The 21,292-nt window shown below is 42.4% G+C and overlaps 1 protein-coding gene across 1 annotated transcript; it reads left to right on the top strand.

The window, feature by feature from the left end:
• The first annotated feature begins 257 nt into the window (after positions 1-257).
• Positions 258-8,200, top strand: LOC139539626 (large subunit GTPase 1 homolog). Its single transcript, XM_071342737.1, has 14 exons — positions 258-489; positions 755-881; positions 1,300-1,420; positions 1,730-1,816; positions 1,964-2,050; positions 2,148-2,208; positions 2,424-2,600; positions 2,789-3,178; positions 3,570-3,671; positions 3,787-3,930; positions 4,217-4,340; positions 4,462-4,541; positions 5,366-5,536; positions 5,686-8,200. Exons 1-14 carry the CDS (start codon positions 397-399, stop codon positions 5,851-5,853), a joined length of 1,932 nt encoding a protein of 643 aa, XP_071198838.1. The 5' UTR covers positions 258-396; the 3' UTR covers positions 5,854-8,200.
• The last annotated feature ends 13,092 nt before the right edge of the window (positions 8,201-21,292 follow it).

Genomic DNA, 21,292 nt, shown 5'->3' with positions numbered 1-21,292 from the left:
TTCGAACGTGTTCTTGGTGGAAATGTTATTTGACGGAGTGTTTCTCCTTTAATGCGTATTTGAGTGTTGGACACATCTTTTGGAATGTACCACAAAACCAAGTCAATGCACAAATCATTACAGTAATTCATAATAAAATTACACTTTAAGCAGCAAACAAACATACTGAATCTGGTTCAGTTACTTCCAGCGATTTATACACTTGAGATCAATCTCGATAGTTAATATTATTAGTAATTATTCAGCTAAGTTGGTATGTTCCGTTTCACTTCCTCCTCATGCGACAACAATTCACTTCACATGGGGTCCTGTTTGCTGGGCTGTTCTACTCGATATACCAACGTAATCTAATGAAATTGACAAAAAGTAGTTTGTGGTAACAAGACTAAACCTAAAATGGGTAAGAAGAAGTCTGCCATGGTGCTCGGGAGATCGTTGATAAAGGAGAGACTCAACGCAGGCCGAGGCAACAAGAGGGGCGATACTTGGGTAACGTTCATTAACGCTACGTTATTTAACTATAGTTATTTAGCTAGCTAGCTTAACCTATAGCTAGACCTACCTCCAAGGGTCCTAGCCTGTTCTAACTTCTAGCTAGTTAGTTAGCAGAGTAAAGTAAAACATTTGGGAAAACCAGGATTTGGTGAATACTGCTCTCCTGAAAATAAATAAAGTAACACATCTTGTTTTAATGGTCGTCTGGCTTGTTAGCTAGCTACCTTGCTGATGATTTAACGTGATATCACATTGCCAGCTCCACACCAGTGAACTGAATGATGGCTACGATTGGGGTCGTCTCAACCTGCAGTCAGTGACTGAGCAGAGTTCTATGGATGACTTCCTTGCAACTGCAAAAATGGCAGGAACTGAGTTTGTTGCAGGTAAATACTCCATTGCATTGACCTGACAAGTGATCTTTTAAACTGTCCTCTACCAGGGGTGTGTTCATTCTGCCAATTCGTTTGCAAAACGTTTCTTAAACGGACGCTAAGGTAACGGGGAGGGTCCTACCATAATTTGTCCCCAGTGGTGTATTCATTAGTTGGATTCAGTTGCAAAGCGTTTGCAACGGAAAACCGTTTACTCTAAACGGAAAACATTTTGCAACGAAAACGAGTTTATTGGACAAATTCAGGTAGGTCCTTCCCTGTTTCGTTCCGTTTACTTCTGTTTGGTTCTTAGAGTTTTTGTAACATACCAAATGTTTTGCAATGGAATCAGACTAATGAATACACCCCAGTACCTGCCTCTTTGTACTGGATTGCCAGGATGCAACTGATGGATGAAATGTTTCCCCAGAAAAGCTCAACATCAAGTTTGTGCCAGCTGAAGCTCGGGCAGGATTACTGACAGCCGAGGAGATGGCAAAGTTGAAAAAGCTGCACGAAGAGAACAAACAACTCCTCAGAATTCCACGAAGGTGCAGTAAGGGTCCTTGATATCGGGGATCCTTGGAAGTCCCAATTCTGGGGGATCCTTGGGAAGTCCCAATTCCGACGTTATCCTATTGAGGTTGACATTTTAAATGATTAGGGTCAGGTCAGGGTAGGGACGTCCCAAGGATTACGGATAGCGCTAACCGTGCAGTAAGCACAGTGACTCCAAAGATATTACTTCCAAATGTTATTTCATGTCCTCTTTCTAGCTGTCTTAGTAGTAGGGATTGTGCTGATATTGCATTGCCTCTGATGTTCCATTACTGTCTCTTCTTTGTCTTGTCATGTTGCAGGCCTCACTGGGATGAGAGCACCAGTCCAGAGGTCCTCCAGCAGACCGAGAGAGACAGCTTCTTGGAGTGGAGACGAGAACTGGCACTGTATGAAACCCACTACAATCAAAACACTTACCCCCCCCCACATCAATTGAATAGGATCTCATTGTTTTGATGTTTATAGATTGTGCGCCTTTAGTAACATGGTTTTCTTTTAGCAGTGCCCTAAAGTTGATCTATTTTGTTTCATAGACTAGAAGAGGAGCAGAAAATGATTCTCACCCCTTTTGAAAGGAATTTGGATTTCTGGAGACAGCTCTGGCGAGTGATTGAGAGGAGGTAGGAATCAGAGCTGCTGTGTCTCATGACTAATTGTGTCCTGTTTCAGCCTTTCAGTGCCTTGTATGATGATGGAAATGTGAATTTTCCTACGCAGTGACATCGTTGTTCAGATCGTTGATGCCAGAAACCCGTTGCTGTTTCGTTGCCCTGACCTGGTAAGTACAGTGCCGAAGGGCGCAGCCAAACTAGCCCATTGATTTAATCCACCGTTCTAATGTAGTGTCCGTTCTCTAAGTATGTCATCAAATAATTGAGGCAAATTTTTCTTGGATGGGGGATGGCATTTCCAGGTGGGGGAATCCGCCAAACCAAACTGATAGGTGGGGAAACACTGTGGCATTTCACCCATTGACCTTCATGGTTCCTGTAGGAGTGCTATGTCAAGGAAGTGTCCCGGGACAAGGTGAACTTGCTGCTGGTGAACAAGGCTGACCTGCTTACCCGGGAGCAGCGGAGGATCTGGGCCAGATATTTCCAGAGAGAGGGCCTCCATGCTGTTTTCTGGTCTGCACTGGTGGAGAATGAGAGGCTGGAGGCAGAGGAGAAGGTGAGGAGTCATCATCCACATTTTAATTGCAAGGGCTGGTCTTAGATGGCCTGGTTAAACCAGACTGAATGCTATGCTCACCATTGTTTAACTTAGGTCTGGTATACTTTTTTGACTGATGAAAGATGAGTTGTTAGGTCTGAAGAGAAGAAGCCTCAGTGATACCTTCCCTTGTTCATTATCCAAAGGGAATGGAAGTGGAGGAGCAGGAAGATGAACAGAGTGACACAGAAAATGAAGACGAGGGAATGCCAGACAACGACAATGTGAGCCGAAGACAGGAGGTAGAGGATAACAAGGAGAAGAGTGAGGAGGAAGATGAGGAGAGTGATATGGACGAGGAGCAGCAGAGAGGGGAGCAGTTTGAAGACTGTGTAGCAGAGGGAGACTGGCAGACCTGCTCAGAGGCATCAGAGGGTGAGGAAGTAGATGACGAAGAGAGTATAGATGGCTCCACCCACAACTCCTCCTCCTTCCACAACTCCAGTCGCCTGCTGTCCAAAGACGAGCTGCTGGACATATTTAAGGCTGCTCACGATGGGCCAGCGTTGAAAGAGGGTGAGCTCACAGTGGGGCTGGTGAGTACAGATACACACACTGGATATCAGTCGGCTTAAATACTAGGTCATGTTTAAGCAATAAGGCACAAGGGGTTGTAGTATATGGCCAATATACCACGGCTAAGAGCTGTTCTTATGCACAACGCAACGTGGAGTGCATGGATACAGCCCTTACCCAAGGTGCCTTATTGCTATTATAAACTGGTTGCCAACGTAATTAGAACATTAATAAATGTTTTGTCATACCTGTGGTATGCTGTCTGATATACCACGGTTTTCAGCCAATCAGCATTCAGTGCTTGAACCACCCAGTTTATAATACACTTTATATTACTATAGGAAGTAATTTACGAAGTAGGAGAACAGGTCTTGTTTGGAGTGATCTCAATTCTCAATCTGCTCTAAACAGGTGGGGTATCCCAATGTGGGAAAAAGTTCCACCATCAACACTATTCTGAGAAATAAGAAGGTGTCCGTCTCAGTCACGCCTGGGCACACCAAGCACTTTCAGGTAAAGCACTGCTCTCTGATGTAGCCTACTTGACCTCTAAAACTGTGTGCCTTAGTTACAATAACTTTTTCTTGTAGAGTCAAATAAAGAATTCAAGTGTGTATGTGTGTTCCAGACGCTGTACGTGGAGCCAGGTCTGTGTCTGTGTGACTGCCCCGGCCTGGTCATGCCCTCCTTTGTGGCCACTAAAGCTGAGATGATCTGCTGTGGGATCCTGCCCATCGACCAGATAAGAGACCACGTGCCTGCCATCTCCCTCATATCCTTCACTTACCAACCCTACAAACTGCTTTTGTTAACTTATGGGTGTAGAAGTCATATTTATTGTCCCTATCAGTAGATACTGGAGTTTTTTTCTTTCTTCTAAAATCCATTTAAATTCTGTTTTTTTCAGTAGGACCAAAGTGGAGCTGCATACTATGTTATCATTTCACATTACAAACATACAGCTAAATTCAGAGGCCTAATCGTTTGACTCGAGTAAAGGATTTTTCAGATGTTTGATTGGGTGTTTAGTATGGTTAAGGCCTTAACAGACTGCCCACGTGTGTCAGACTATTCCTCGGGATGTGCTAGAGGGCACCTATGGCATAAACATCATCCGCCCGCGAGAGGACGAGGACCCCGACCGCATACCCAACTATGAGGAGCTACTGATGGCCTACGGATGTGAGACCATAAACCCTGTCCTTATATAGTACAGTGTAGAACAATAGACACAGCACAACATAAGCCATATGATAGTGATGGAGTCGGAGCAAGCCGTTGACACTGTCCTGTCCTCTGTCAGACATGAGGGGCTTCATGACAACACACGGACAGCCTGACCAGTCGAGATCAGCCCGCTACGTCCTCAAGGACTACGTTGTTGTAAGTTAACCCTCCTCTTTCCGCCACCATCCTCTTGATGTAAAAGTATGATTTATTAGGCAGAATAGTCTAAATATTGTTTAGTCTGTATACCTGCACTGAACAAAAATATAATTTCTCAAAACTGTTGTGCACAAATTTGTTTACATCCCTGTTAGTGAGCATTGTATCCTTTGTAAAGAATCCATCCACCTGACAGGTACAGCATATCAAGAAGCTGATTAAACGGCATGATCATTACACAGGTGTACCATGTCCTGGGGACAATAAAAGGCCACTCTAAAATGTGCAGTTTTGTCACACAACACAATGCCACAGATGTCAAGTTTTGAGCGAGTGTGCAATTTGCATGCTGACTGAAAGAATGTCCACCAGAGCTGTTGCTAGAGAATAGAAAGTTCATTTCTCTGCCAGATAATAGAAAGTTCATTGCTCTACCATAAGCTGCCTCCAATGTCATTTTAGAGAATTTGGTAGTACGTCCACCTCACAACCGCAGGCCACATGTAACCATGCCAGCCCAGGATCTCCACATCCAGCTTCTTCACATTTGGGATCGTTGGGGGTGGGGGGCTGACGCCCAAGTGGATGGGCCTATAGCCTCCCAGGCCCACCCCTGGCTGCACCCCTGCCCAGTCATGTGAAATCAGTAGATTAGGGCCTAATAAATGTATTTAAATTGACTGATTTCCTTATATGAACTGTAACTCAGCAAAGTCTTTGAAATTGTTGCATGTTGCGTTTTATATTTTTGCTCAGTAGAAATTCAGTAGTAGTAATGGCAGAGGAAGCACCACTAACAGGTTCTTTCTGACCGTCCCCAGGGGAAACTGCTTTACTGCCATCCTCCTCCCCACATCAGTGCAGCAGACTTCCAGCCCCAGCACAGCAAGTTCCAGTCTGGAGATGCAGACGGTAAAGGCTCCAAGACAGGCCACAAACAGATCAAAGTCAAGAGACATGAGAATCTGGTGGACAAGAACTTCTTCCATCAGGTACAATAGAAGGCAACTCCACAGAAATTACATTAAAATGACACTGGCAGAGATTTATGCCAGTTTAGGCACATTACCTCACAGCCATTGGTTGTAATGAAATGGGAGAATTACTATGCTAACCACATTGTTGTGCATTTCGTTTCCAGGAGAATGTTCGAGCACTCACCAAGGGGGTCCAGTCTTACATGGGCTACAAGCTAGGCAGCATAGGCCAGTGTGAACAGATAGGTCAAGGGCAACCTGGCACGGAACAGCCTGTGGTCAAACCCTGGAAGAAGCATGGCAATAGAAACAAGAAAGAGAAAGTGCGCTGACTCACCAAGCACCTGGATGCCTGAAGAACATCTATAAACTGTTAGAAATCGCTGATATTTTAGAGTGGAATGGAGTGTTAACCCACAAGGGACTTTTCAATGCAATTCCACAGGAATTGGTGCTTTGTTGTACGTAGATACTGGTCAACAACAGTAACCTCCATTGCATTTTGCAATATGGAGAACCAGGGATAGGTTGCCTTTTGATATAAAAACATTCTGAATATTGTGAATTATCACATGCATTGCAGTGACGATACATTCCACCATTTGATTATGATTGAGTTGTGCAACAAATCTCACAGAAGTTATGAGTGTAGCAACAAGAGCAGAGTAGGGGGTCAACTAAATTCCAGGATTTTCAGAAATTGAATGGAATTGAGCCTTACTCTGAACCAGAGAGAAGTAATTGCTAAGGAGATCAATCAATATTTATTTGGTTATATGCGTTTGTTACATATACAGAAAGGTCAGACTTGTACTTTACAGAGATAATGAACTACAGGTAACTGCCGAAATAAAGGAAACAACAAAGTGTCTTAATAGGGAGTGGGGCCACCACGAGCAAGAACAGCTTCAATGCATTTTGGCATAGATTTTACACGTGTCTGAAACTATTGGAAGGATGCGATACCATTCTTCCACGAGAAATTACATTATGTGGTGTTTGTTGATGGTGGTAGAAAACAGTGTCTCAGGTGCTGCTTCAGAATCTCCCATAACTGTTCAATTGGGTTGAGACCTGGTTATCAAACCATTCAGTGACCACTCGAGTCCTCTCTCATGTGTATGGTGGCATTGTCATCCTATGGGGCCATGGTAGCCAAAATAATAAATAGCCTGCCCAGCATTTCTATACTTTACCTTAAGCATGATGGGATGTTAATTGCTTAATTAACTCAGGAACCACACCTGTGTGGAAGCACCTGCTTTCAATATACTTTGTGTCCATTTACTCAAGTGTTTCCATTATTTTGGCAGTAGTTGGATTCCCTAAGATTTAGAACCAACTGCTAACTGCGATAAATGTCTGAAGCAATAACAATTGAGTAATATCCCTGATCAAATAATTATATATTTCAGATAGTTTTCAAATGTTACTTTGGTGTTTTTGGCTCTCTCATGAGTGTTTCTAATATTTGCCCTGATTATGTGCCCAATGTACCCTCAAACTGCCACCAGAGGCTTTAATGAGCTAGGCCTACTTGAAGCTGAACTACATTTTCTCTTAAAAATTCCCTTGATCCTTCAGTGTAGGGCTACAGCAGAAATTAGGAAAGGTGTTCTTTGGTTTGTTGCACATGACTGGTGCACTAAATCAGGGCATTATGTCCAAAGAAAAGTACATAAAATGGGACTATTATTAATACAAATTCAATTGGCCCAGCTCGAGTGTCTTTATAACTCAAATTTGGTCAAATAAATTAAGAATTGAGTAAGGGCATCACCATGGCCTGGCAAAATCATGTCAATCTCATTGTCATTCTCTAATCTACAGGGAAATGTGTTTACGTTTGAATAACCAGGCAGCGCTTTTGTGAACTAAATTTGCATACTATTGGGGCACAATTTCCCACACCTTTTTCATAGGTCCGTGCTATCCGCTACCTTTATCGGGATGACTCGATCCCCCATTTAAGGTCAAATTTGAAATGGTTAGGTAAGGATTTAGGGCAACAACAAAAAAAATAGAGTAGGGACGTCCCAAGTATCCCGAATAACACTGACCAGATGACATACCTGTGCTGTGCACTACTGACGCAGCTCCATCCCAATGGGCGTATTTGCCCATGCTATTCCAAATATTTTCTTTAGGACAATGTTGGCAGAGTTTAGCGACATGGGAGAGGACGCACAGTGTCACAAATGAACAGAGTAGAAAGCCTTTGGTTTGATGTCTTGGTAGTGCCCGACATATAAACCTGTTTTTCAAACCGACAAAGTCTGCATCCCGACCTGACTCATCTGTTTGGCGGTGCTTTTGATAATAGCATGTTTTATGTGAGTAGGCCTGTGGGTAATTACGCATTTAAACATGGAGGAATTGCATGTCTAGTGATTTACTTGGACTGAGATAGTAACTGCCGGTACTCATTTCGTGTGCCGGTAATGTTTATATTTAAGTGTTGCCAGAAGATTACGACCGTACCATTACGATTGTTTACACTGAGCTGCACTGGGATCGGAATGCAATCGTGGTTACAGATTACAGGCTACACATTCTTTCTTTTTTTTACACGCACACCTCTTTCAATAGTAACATTTTTTTTAAACATTTTTACAACACACATACCTGTCATGTTCTTTCCTGTACTTGAATACTTATTAAATTATGTTTTCATAGTCAGTTGTTTATTAATAATATCTCATTTAGACTTAATCTGCTTATTTCTTCCCTACATCTTTGCAGATCTAAGACAAGATGAAAGTAAAAAACACTCTTCCTAATTTGTTTTTTTTCCCACCTGTATTTTGTCAGGCCAGTGAACATGGTGGTAAACTGTACTATTTGTATGGACCCTGGGTTACCCTTTCCCATCATACTAACTATGTCATATAACCTTAATTAGTGCTCCCGCTCGCTCACCTGGTGTACCATGCCAGGTGTGCATAATACTGACGTTAATGGGAGAGGGAAGGGGTTTTAAGGTGTGGTCTTTACTCCCAAATGTCACTTAAATATAGCTTCCAAATGAAGAGAGACAATGATACATAAAGTAATCTGAGAAAAAAATGCAACTTTATGGACAACGGTGGATGGTTCTTAAAATAACCTTTGTGGTAGGGGGCTCTTAAAAGAGCAGTTTCACTCCACGGCATACTGCCATGGGACTTCACCTGCTGGCGATGAGAAGTAGGTGGTCAGCTTCTCCCTCACCTGGAGTGCCTGTCTGGGGGCGTTGTTGGCACCTGCCCTGGTGACATCAGGTAGGTGACCATTTGGCGTGCCCATCTCCATCCGGAGCGGCTCCTGGAATGACCTCCGCAGGTAGTTATAGAGAACACATGTGGCCTTCACGCAGGCATCAACATTTGAGGGGCTGAGACCAAGCACTCTCCAATACATTCTCCACCGGGCTGCCAGAATCCCAAAGGCGCATTCAACAACTAACCTTGCCCTGGACAATCGTTTGTTAAAGATCCTTACAGGCTTTGGCAATGGCAGCTGGCGTCCAGCATAGGGCCTCATGAGGTTGGGTCTTAAAGGGAAGGCCTCGTCGCCGACGAAGATGTGGGGAACAGGTCCCAGGTTTTCAGCTCCAGGGAGTGATGAAGGTGGTGGAATCTCCAGGGTGCCGTCCTGAAGTTCCTGGCCGAAGGCAGAGTCCTGGAGGGTCCCGCAATCACTTCCCTTGCCGTAAGCACCAACATCGACAACACGGAAACAGTAGATAGCATCTACTACAGCCAAGAGTACATCTGAATATGTACCCTTGTAGTTGTAGAATTGCGAACCTGAACACGGTGGAGCCTGGATTACTACATGTTTCCCGTCAATGGAGCCAAGACAGTTGGGGAAATTCCACCTCTCCAGGAACTCGGCAGCGATGGCCCTCCAGTCTTCCTCCTTGGGGACAGGCATGTATTCACCAACCAGACAGTCCCAAATGGCTTGTGCCTCAGAGGGGACAATGCCTGCCACCGTGGACCGTCCAACTCGGAAGCTGAATCCAAGGGTCCTGTAGGAGTCCCCTGTCGCCAAGAATCTAAAATATAATTCAAAATATTTATCAATATTGCGTATAACTTGAATTCCACCCACATATTATATCTACTCATATATCTACCTTATTACAGTTTATTATGCTCTACTAATTATATTGTAATACTCATCAACCATCATTAACAATGCCCTGAAACACTACAATTCAGTCTATGACTATATCAATAAACTGTAGCCCAGGCCAACTCTACTCTTAGAAAGAATGGTACTATCTACTTAAAAGGATTCTCCGGCTGTCCCCATAGGAGATCCTTTTTGGTTCCAGGTAGTACCCCGTTTGGTTCCATGTAGAACCCTATTGGGCTCCATGTATAACATTTTCCCCAAAGGGTTATACCTGGAACCAAAAAAGGTTATCCTATGGGGAAAGCAGAAGGACACTTTGGAACCTTTTTCTCTAAGAGTGTATGTGAGTCCAATAAGAATGTAATGAATGACTGTAACTGTCTTGAACAAAAATGGGTCCTGGAGAAGACTAGCCTACCTTCATCAGGGCAGAAGGCACCTCAACTTTATTTTCATTTGGTAACATTGCATAATTAAAAAAGGATTATAAACCAACTTTGGGAAAAGTTATAGTCCTAATGAACATTCTGTAAAAGTACATCTGATATCAAATAGGGACTATTAACTAGACAGCCCTTTAGCTAGCTAGTTGTAGCCACTGCAGCAATTTTGGAATGGCAGTGTCAGCCAATCAGCTCCTTTGTTGTTCAATGCTATGTGCCATTCTATTATATTATTTAGCATGAGGTCGAAAAGGAGTTTTCCAGGAAAACTAGAAGTATTTAAATACTGATGGAGCAGTGTAGATAAAGGTACAATTTGGAGTACAGTGGCCAACCGAGTCTCTAACTATGTAGTCTATGTACAAATAAGTACAATGTTTTTATGTACTAATAGCACAAACTCAATAGCATCGAACTCAATAACACCCAGTGGCATATTCCATCCCTGCATTGAGACATGTTTTCTAACCCATTTCTCACGCTGGTGTAACAGGGTTGAAATAGACATCATTTGTTGTATGAATTTGGCCATAATTAAGCAGCCAGGTCATGTATATATATATGTATAGTTGTAGAGCCACCTGCTGTATTATTTGTGTAACTGTATCTGTGCATATATGTGCGCATGATCACGCAGGATCCAGCAAAAGAGTTGTTAAACTTTGGAGGTATGTATCGTGATCGATGCTGCATCCGGTGTTTTCACTTTAAAAATTATATCTAATGTATGTTAGGCTGAAAATTATATTGTTTTATAATCACTTTCGATGTTGACATGTTATGTGATAGAGTTACAGAGTTGTGTCCTGTATTTGCAATTTTATGGACATTTACAAAGTTAGCATGTTGCTGTACGCTATAGGCTAGCTAGCATCCGTCCTGTACTTTCCTTGCTAATGAGGTTAGTCACCTTGTGAAGTGTACATTTATTTTTATTTAATGTCACTCAGATTTGGACTGATTTTCAGTTGCTCTGAAGTTTACACATTTTGTGTGTGTGTGTGTGTGTGTCTGCCTGAAGGTATGTGCTCCCAAACTGTTATGGAACAATGTTATGTTGCTCTACACGTGCTGTGTTATGGCCACCATATAGAGCCATTATAAGTTGAGTGCCTATCTGTAGTCATGTTGTTATAGATGTAATGATGGATATTGTAAATATGCATTTAGCTGTTCTACAATTATTATAAAAATTTGTTAAACTTTTATGGATTTTTTCTTTGATGATTTCATGATGGATTTTCAGTTGCTCTAAAGTTTACACGTGTGTGTGTGTGTGTGTGTCTGCAGAATAAACCGTGAAGGAGAACAGCACTGTCCTTTGTCATCCAAGCAAATGAGAACCGTTACACTGGCTCCACAGTGTCTTAATGTAACCATGATTGCGTTCTGACCCCAGTGCAGCTCGTAGGGTCAGTATCTTCTTGCAAATGTAGGTGCAGGAGCTCCATAATATTTTTGAACTAATATTCAATAAGAGGTGCAGGAGCTTAAGCAGAACAACATTTGAGGTGCCGGTATTCAGCTCCAGTGATTCAACTCCCAAGTCAAGCACTGTCATGTTTAGGCTACTTATAGTTGTTTTACTTAACTTTTACTTAACTTTTATTGGCAACACTTATTCTCGGCTGGTATGTCAGAAATGCAGAGTGTTGGGCAGGAATTCAGGGGAGGAGGCAACCTGTACCCTCTGTTTCCTTGGCCATTTGTGCCGCACCGTTGGGGCCTTTCTCTCCAGTCAGCTGGCTCTTCTGGTGACAAGACAACAATCTATGATGTACACAAATATATGCAACAATTTCAAATATTTTACTGAGTTACAGTTCATATAAGGAAATCAGTCAATTGAAATAAATTCATTAGGTCCTAATCTATAGATTTCACATGACTGGGAATATAGATATGTATCTGTTGGTCACATATGCCTTAAAAAAAAGGCAATGGCGTGGATTAGAAAACCAGTCAGTTTCTGGTGTGACCACCGTTTGCCTCATGCAGCATGACACATCTCCTTCGCATAGAGTTGATCAAGCTGTTGATTGTGGCCTGTGGAATGTTGTCCCACTCCTCTTCAATGGCTGTGCGAAGTTGCTGGATATGGGCGGGAACTGGAACACTGTCGTACACGTCAGTCCAGAGAATCCCAAACATGCTCAATGTGTGACATGTCTGGTGAGTATGCAGGCCATGGAAGAACTGGGACATTTTCAGCTTCCAGGAATTGTGTACAGATCCTTTTGACATGGGGCCGTGCATTATCATGCTGAAACATGAGGTGATGGCGGCAGATGAATGGCCTCAAGATCAATGGGCCTCAAGATCTTGTCACAGTATCTCTGTGCATTCAAATTGCCATAGATAAGATGCAATTGTGTTCATTGACTGTAGCTTATGCCTGCCCATACCATAACCCCACCGCCACCATGGGGCACTCTGTTCGCAACGTTGACATCAGCAAACCGCTCGCCCACACTACGCCATACACGTGGTCTGCGGTTGTGAGGCCAGTTGGACATAGTGCCAAATTCTCTAAAATGACTTTGGAGGCGGCTTCTGGTAGAGAAATTAACATTAAATTCTCTGGCAACAGCTCTGTTGGACATTCTTGCAGTCAGCATGCCAATTGCACACTCCCTCAAAACTTGAGACATTTGTAGCATTGTGTGACAACTGCACATTTTAGAGTGGCCTTTTATTGTCCCCAGCATAAGATGCACCTGTGTAGCGATCATGCTTTTTAATCAGCTTCTTGATATGCCACACCTGTCAGGTGGAGGAATTATCTTGGCAAATGAGAAATGCTTACTTTCCTTCTACACATTTCTCAATTATCCCTTTTTTGGCAGAGCTGCTCAACAGTCACCCTTTAGGCAGAGCATGTTCGTTGTATCCGGTCCTACAACCTGTTATCAACACAAACAATACGCTTGCACTGTGTGTATAGGAAAAACAATAAAGAAAAGTTTGATCTATAAAGCCAATAAATGCAAAATAAATGAGGCTGAAGAGAGGTCCTTGTGAAATACTTTGTTTCAATGGATAACATTCAGTTAGCAGAACTGCAATTCTCAACCCTCACCCCTTTACCTTCTCCAGATAATAGACTGAGGATGATGAAGAGGAAAAGGAGGCAGAACCTCATGGCTGTTTCTCTGCTGTTGGTGGAGGGAGCTACCTGACATCCAGGACCAGCCCAGGGCCTGTAGACAGGCCTCTAACTGGGAGGATAATGGGAGAAGAACTTCTCACAGACCTCCTCCATTTAAGTGGGAGATTCTCTTGTGAAATCACCTCCACACACTAGTACCCTGTTTTCAGTGGCTAACTGACTGCTATGCTGTGTCCTTGGGCAGGACAGCACTGATGTCCTGGGTTATGTTATTGGTTTGCACTGGACCTCCCAAGTTCTGTGCTTTCTCTAGAGCAGTAAGTGACATCCCATTGTAGTTCACTTCCGTTCATGTCTGAGTTGCCGTACTTGGATGTATTGTCACAACAGTCCCTCAAAGTCAAGTGTTATGTAGTGAAAACCTGCAATAGAACATGACATAATAATGCTCTTAGCACTTGAACCTCTTCATCTTTTAACGTATACGCCTCGACCATATTGCTGTACGACACTCAGTATGAGTTTGTACTGAGAGCCATGCCATGGCTACTGGCATCAACGTTCTGTGCAACCCTGGATCTTGCTGTATCCTTCTCCAGCTTATGAATATTTAGCCTTGTCCCCAGCCTCGAGAGAGCTAGCTGGTGGGCGAGATTGAATGAATATGTGAATATAGCTTCTAATTGAATTGAACACTAACCGTGTTGTCATTACTGTCTTGACTCTGTGGTCAGATTGTGTTCCTGTCCTGGTGCAGGAAGAGTACCACTCAGCAGCAGCCTGGAAGGGGTTCTCCAGACACAGTCTCCTGTGGGCTTCTCTCCCCCACTCAGCACAACCCCAGAGGGAAGACTAAGAAAAACACACAGTAAGCCCAGAGTCCTGCCTGGGTTAAGGAGATGGACTCAATGCCTGGCAGTGTTGTTTATGTCATTTTATAGAAAGTATTGTAATGAAAGAGCAAATAAAGATCTTTAAGATAGAGAATGAAAGACTAAATGGTAGATGTTTGAGAACTCCTTTTTAAGTTGCTCTTTCATTTCTGTCCTGGCTTTGCCTTATACAGTATTTGATAATCATCTTTAAACACAGCTCTCTTTCCTCATGTGCATTGGGCTTGGATGGCACTCCTCTCTGTGTTCCCTCCAATAACACAAATCTCAACAATATGGCTGATATGGGATATTACATGGATGTCAACATTCAACCAGTGTGAAATGTGAGGGTAAAAACATCTTTAGAATGTTTCAGGTGTGTCTGAAGGAGGTGACTCTGTCCAGGGAAGCAGGTGTGTCAGAGAGATCCCCCTCAGGAGGACCGTGAGAATGGACGAACCCTGCACCTTAGAAACGTTCTCTGACTCCTCATCCCTCAACTCTGATGTGGAGGTCAGGTCCCAGCGGATCCTTACATCTGCCTCACATTCTTTATTAACAACCTTACTATTGTGTAAAATCATCTTCTACAGTAAGATTTGGCCCAATATGGTTCAGTTATTCTGAGTTTAGTATGTGATGGTAAAAAAATGTGAACTGTTAAAGCATTTTCTGCCACAAGATGGTGATAGTTTGTGAAGGATGGTTGAAAACTTGTTGCTTTGGATTCATCTACACATCAGGGAAACCTATTATTTTCAGTCTTAACACATTGTAGGCCCTGCCTATTACCAAGTAAGGAAGGTCAAATCAAGACCTTTACCCATAAGGTATTCTGAAGTGCTTTGCTTGCTAACTAAGTATGTTTATTTAACGTTACTTCTTTATGCTCAGGCCTTTCCATGTCGACTGATTATTATAGTGCAGTGAAAGTCCACTCAAGGGCCGTTTCATATGAATTCGATCACTTTCTGACTGCACCCCTTTTGATTTGAACGAAACCTTCCATACATGTTTGCCCATGGTAGGAGTGGTCAGAAAAGTGACCTTTTGGACCTGAATGCCAAAACATTCAGGAGATAGAGGTGCTCAAAGTTGACGCATTTTGCATACCTACCATTAGACGTCTGTGTCTTCATCACTGAAAAATATAATTCAAATCGAACTTTATTTGTCACATGCACCGAATACAACAAGTGTAGACCTTACCGTGAAATTCTTACTTACAAGCCCTTAACCAACAGTGCAGTTCAAGAAGAGTTAAGAAAATATTTACCAAATAAACTAAAGTAAAAAATAACACAGTAACATAACGATAACGAGGCTATATACAAGGGGTACCGGTACCGAGTCAGTGTGCGGGGTTACAGGTTAGAGGTAATTTGTACATGTAGGTGGGGATGAAGTGACTATGCATGGATAATAAACAGCGAGTAGGTGCAGTGTACAAAACAAATGGGGGGGGTCAATGTAATAGTTAACGTTAAAGGTATAAAAAAAAAATGCTGATTCTTTTAGATCAAACTCAACCGTCTATCTAAACGTGTAAAGTCAGATTTATCTCATTTTCGCATAGGTTGTAACTTAGACAATGATTTATCTGAAGTTCCAGGCATAAGCGACATAAGCAGGTAGCTTAGGGCACCCGGCCCCAAACTCAGTCGGGGTCTCAACTAACTATTGAGAGTAAGAATAGTAGGATACACCAGATGCAATTTCTGGAATTGGTTGTGCATCAGCAGTTTTTCTCTAATATCAGTCATTGATAGTCACTCTAACAATTGATAGATGGGTAGTTATTGTAGCCAGCTATCTAAACTTGTAGTAATCATGGCCGAATACCGACAGAGCACACTGGGGCCCTGACCTCCGGGGGGCCCCGATTGATTATATTAGTCATTTTCACTCAGATATTGTATTAACATGGCGTACAGTGCCTTCAGAAAGTATTCACATCCCTTGACTTTTTCCAAATTTAGTTGTGTTACAGCCTGAATTTAATTAAATTAATTTAGATGTTGTGTCACTGGCCTATACACAATACCCCATAATGTTGTTCAACATTTTTACAAATTAATACAAAATGAAAAGATGAAATGTCTTGAGTCAATAAGTAATCAACCCCTTTGTTATGGCAAGCCTAAATAAGTTCAGGGGTAAACATTTGCTTAACAAGTCACATAAGTTGCATGGACTCACTCTGTGTGCAATAATAGTGTTTAACACGATTTTTGAATGAATACCTCATCTCTGTACCCTTCACACACAATTATCTGTAAGGTCCCTCAGTCGAGCAGTGAAGTCCCTTGTCATCGGAAAGGACTAGGAAGTTCTTTAGGATGAAAATAAACTGAAAACAGCTAAGGACAGGCAAAATCCTAGAGCAAAACCTGGTTCAATCTGCTTTCCAACAGACACTGGGAGGAAAAATCACCTTCCAGCAGGACATTAACCTAAAACACAAGGTCAAATATACACTGGAATTGCTTACCAAGAGGACATTGAATGTTCTTGAGTGGCCTAGTTACAGTTTTGATTTAAATTGTGTCAGGACCCGGTGCGAGAAACAGTCACTAATAATCGTCAGAACCCGGAAGATGAGGCAGACACAGCAGTACTAGAGATGGTGGTTTAATTAAAGAACAAAATCTTCAGGCAAAGAAACTAAATCCACAATGTCCAAAAATAAAGCCAAGAGGCACAAAATGGAAATCCTCCAAAATACAAAAGAAACTCCACAAAGTGGTAAAAAACAAACCTCAAAAGACTACTCAAAATATACACAAGAACTAAACCAGAGAACCTCTGGAAAATCCAATAAAAGAAATATCTGTAAAGAACAAGGCTTGGGCTGAGGCTGGGTGCTAACTTACAAACACTGAGCAAGGAACTGAGGAACACACAGGGTTTAAATACTAACAAGGGAATGACCTACAGGTGCAAACAATAATTAGAGCAAGAAAAACAAAAGGTACAAAAAAGGTGCAATGGGGACATCTAGTGACCAAAACCCGAACAGTCTTGGCCAAAACCTGACAAATTGGCTTGAAAAGCTATAGCAAGACTTGAAAATGGCTGTCTGGCATTGATCAACAACCAACTTGACAGAGCTTGAAGAATTTTTAACGGAATAATGTGCAAATTTTGTACAATCCAGGTGTGCAACATACCCAGAAAGATTCACAGTTGTAATCGCTGCCGAAGGCGATACATCTCCTTCACATAGAGTTGATCAGGCTGTTGATTGTGGTCTGTGGAATGTTGTCCCACTCCTCTTCAATGGCTGTGCAAAGTTTCTGGATATTGGCGGGAACTGGAATACGCTGTCGTACAAGTTGATCCAGAGCATCCCAAAGCATGCTCAATGAGTGACATGTCTGGTGAGTATGCAGGCCGTGGAAGAACTGGGACATTTTCAACTTCCAGGAATTGTGTACAGATCCTTGCTACATGGGGCTGTGCATTTTCATGCTAAAACATGAGGTGATGGCGGCGGATGAATGGCACGACAATGGACCTCAGGATCTCGTCACGGTATCACTGTGCATTCAAATGGATTTCACATGACTGGGAATACAGATTGGTCACAGATACCTTAAAAAAAATGGGCCTCACAATGGGCCTCAGGATCTCATCACGGTATTTTTGTGCATTCAAATTGCTATAGATAAAATGCAATTGTGTTCGTTGTCCGTAGCTTATGCCTGCCCATACCATAACCCCACCGCCACCATGGGGCATTCTGTTCACAATGTTGACATCAGCAAAGATGTCATCAGCCCCATACACGTGGTCTGCGGTTAGACGTACTGCCAAATTCTCTAAAACAGTGTTGGAGGCTGCTTAGTTTCTCTACCATAAACTGCCTCCAATGTTGGTATAGAGAATTTGGCAGTGTGTCCAACCGGCCTCACAACCGCAGACCACGTGTAACCACGCCAGCCCAGGACCTCCACATCAGGCTTCTTCAGCTGCGGGATCATCTGAGAACAGCCACCCGAACAGCTGATGAAACTGGGTTTGCACAACCAAAGAAGTTCTGCACTGTCTCAGGGAAGCTCATGTGCTTATCATTCTCACCAGGGTCTTGACCTGACTGTAGTTTGGCGTTGTTACGTTCCCCAGTTTCTGTGTTGTGGGTTTGTATGAATGTGTATGTATTTCAGGAAATGGCTTCCAGGATTCCCCCAAGCAGCTGATTGGTCGGCCCCATTACAGATTGGAGCTGACCCCGTGAGAGAGAGAGAGAGCGTCTTTGATGTTCTGTGTTTGTTGTTGCTCAGACAGTTTTTGTAAAGTATTTTGTAGCCGGTCCTGCGGAGGTATGTTTATGTTAAAAGGACTGTTTTGATTATTGAAATTGTTTGTATTATTCTGTTTTTGTTCCCAGGGGGGAAGGGGAAGGCATCTTGGGAGTGCTTAGGCCTGCGGGCATACATATACCCGTAGTATGTGTCACGCCCTGACCTTAGTTCCTTGTTTATGTCTCTATTTTGGTTTGGTCAGGGCGTGAGTTGGGGTGGGCATTCTATGTTTTGTTCTATGTTTTGTATTTCTAGGTGTTTGGCCTGGTATGGTTCCCAATCAGAGGCAGCTGTCAATCGTTGTCTCTAATTGAGAACCATACTTAGGTAGCCTGTTCCCACCTGTGTTTGTGGGTAGTTGTTTCCTGTTGTGTGTCTGCACCAGCCAGAACTGTTTCGGTCGTTATTCTTTGTTATTTCAGTGTTCATTTAATAAATATGGACACGTACCACGCTGCACCTTGGTCCTCTCCTTCCAACAGCCGTTACAGTATGTACTCTGTCTATGCACACTAGGTAAGATCTGGGCGGATCATCCCCTGCATTTTGGTTAGTGCGCCAGGTGGTGCTAGTTAGGTAAGTTGTGGGTAGGTAGGTAAGGTAGGAGAGGGGGCTCTTTAACTTTAACTTTCTTTGCTTTGGTTCCGTCCAGACCCTTTTTCTCAAAATGACCGTGTGAAGGAATAAATTCCCTGTTAATGGTAAAATTCTCTGTCTCAGTCATCCTTACCCGCACCTACAGTCACATAACTCTTTCACTCCACAGGGAGTTGAGTGTAGCAGGGTGTTGTGTTCCCTCCAAGAGGTGTGCGTAACAGGCGTCATAACTGACTTCAGTGGGCAAATGATGGCCATTGACACACTGAGGAAGTGTGCTCTTCACGGCTGAATCCCGGTTTCAACTGTACCAGGCAGTTGTGTATGGCATTGTGTGGACGAGCAGTTTGCTGATGTCAATGTTGTTAACAGATTGCCCCATGTTGGCAGTGGGGTTATGGTATGGGCAGGCATAAGCTACGGACAATGAACACAATTGCATTTTATCTATGGCAATTTGAATGTACAGAGATACATGATATTGCACGACCCCATATTGCAAGGATCTGTACACAATTGCTGGGAGCTGAAAATGTCCCAGTTCTACCATGGCCTGCAAATAAATGCTCTGAATGACTATTTTTATTTGGAATTTAGGATAAATGTTGTCAGTAGTTCATAGAATAAAACTCAATTTTTAATTTTACCCAAGCACATACCTATAAACAGTAAAACCATAGAAACTGATAATTTTGCAGTGGTCTCTTAATTTTTCCCAGAGTTGTTTATATATATTTTAAACGTCAAGAGGAGGGCCTTTAAATGTTTTGCCGCAAGGTGGGAGGGTCCCACAACCATATATCGCTTAGGAACCACAAAATGCTGGAGCCGGCCCTGGGAGTTTGTTTTGTGCCAGACACAGCATACTCTTCAATACAGGGTGTCATTTCAATCATAGAAACATAATTCATAGAATGGACTTGCAATTTAGCTGGTACACCATTGACATTTTTAAAATTGAATTTACATTTTTACTTCCAATTAAACCAGAAATATGGCTGCTGGTCCACCCACAGTCGAATGTCAACTTTAATGGGAATGTCTATTCTAGTATCTATATTTCTAAGATTTCAATAGGTTTCCTATTAAACATTTTCTGATGTGTGAATCTTTAACCATCTTTATGGTACCATTTGAAAGTTGAAGTTGAATTGGATTCACATTTTAGTACATTTATCAGCCAAAACATGACGTCCACCCTGTATTCAAGAGCATGCGTAGTGTCAACCGATGGTGGGCACAACAAACATCTCTGTAAAATAGGTTCTAAGCTTCAACATACTGTATATGAACATGAAAAAAAGTGTATGCGTTTTTAGATATTGACATTAAAGGTAAAAATCTGTTTTTAAGAAATGTATGAAATAGTTTAATCAACCCTAGTTTGACAAAGCTTTCAAATTATATCAAACTCAACCGTTTCTCTTTTTCAGTGATGAAGACGGATGTCTAATGGTATGGTATGCAAAGTGGATCAATTTTGAGCACCTCTATCTTGTGAATGTTTTGGCATTCAGGTCAAAAAAGTCACTTTCTGATCACCTACCACATTCAAAAGTCACTTACCACATTCAAACATGTATGAAAGGGGTGCTGTCAGAAAGGGATTGAAATCATGTGGAACGACTCATAAGCAACCTGTCAACCTCATAATTAGGAGAAGAGTTTAGAATTGTTAGGGTGGTGATTGTGCGATGTCTTTAGTGCCTTGTGGGAAATACATTTTCTATTGGCACCCTTTTGTCCCTCACATCTTTAGAATAATGGAGCTCTCTGTGGCTCCGCTGAAAGCAGAGTCATGGAGGATGTAATTTAATCTGAAACAATTGCAAATGGTGTGAGTGAAAACAATTGGAACTTTATACTATTCACCAAACAGGAAAAAGCTAATGATGTGAACCTCCCCTGGCTAAGTGTGTCAAAGAGCAGTAGGGCCCAAACAGGGGTTCAGAACATATTGTAGTTAACATGGCTTTTAATTGAGTCATTGTCATTTTGTCAGCAGTGGCATGAAAGAATTTGAGTTTTTTTCATCCAATTACTTAACATTTCAAATGTTATTCTTTCCCTCTGGTTAGAATTTACCAAGGTCTGACAAAGGTCAGACGTCCAATTACTTAGTAATATGGCATAATCTTCAATCACTAACACTGACAAATCAACTATAAATGGGGATGGGCTGGCAGCCTGCCAAATGTGTTCCTATAGGTCTGAAGTGCTATTCTTATTGCAGTGCCTCTGCCTACACTACCGTTCAACAGTTTAGGGTCACTTAGAAATGTCCTTGTTTTCCTTGAAAACATACATGAAATGAGTTGCAA

Source organism: Salvelinus alpinus, chromosome 15, assembly GCF_045679555.1.
Source record: "Salvelinus alpinus chromosome 15, SLU_Salpinus.1, whole genome shotgun sequence".
NCBI classification, from domain to species: Eukaryota; Metazoa; Chordata; class Actinopteri; order Salmoniformes; family Salmonidae; genus Salvelinus; species Salvelinus alpinus.
This window is presented reverse-complemented; position numbering and strand designations above follow the sequence as displayed.

Bases quoted from the DNA above. Each gene is read 5' to 3' on its own strand.
- LOC139539626 (XM_071342737.1), top strand. From the start codon at position 397: ATGGGTAAGAAGAAGTCTGCCATGGTGCTCGGGAGATCGTTGATAAAG. The intron at 882-1,299 runs GTAAATACTCCA...ATGTTTCCCCAG, and splicing joins AGGAACTGAGTTTGTTGCAG to AAAAGCTCAACATCAAGTTT. The intron at 2,051-2,147 runs GTAGGAATCAGA...TTTCCTACGCAG, and splicing joins TGGCGAGTGATTGAGAGGAG to TGACATCGTTGTTCAGATCG.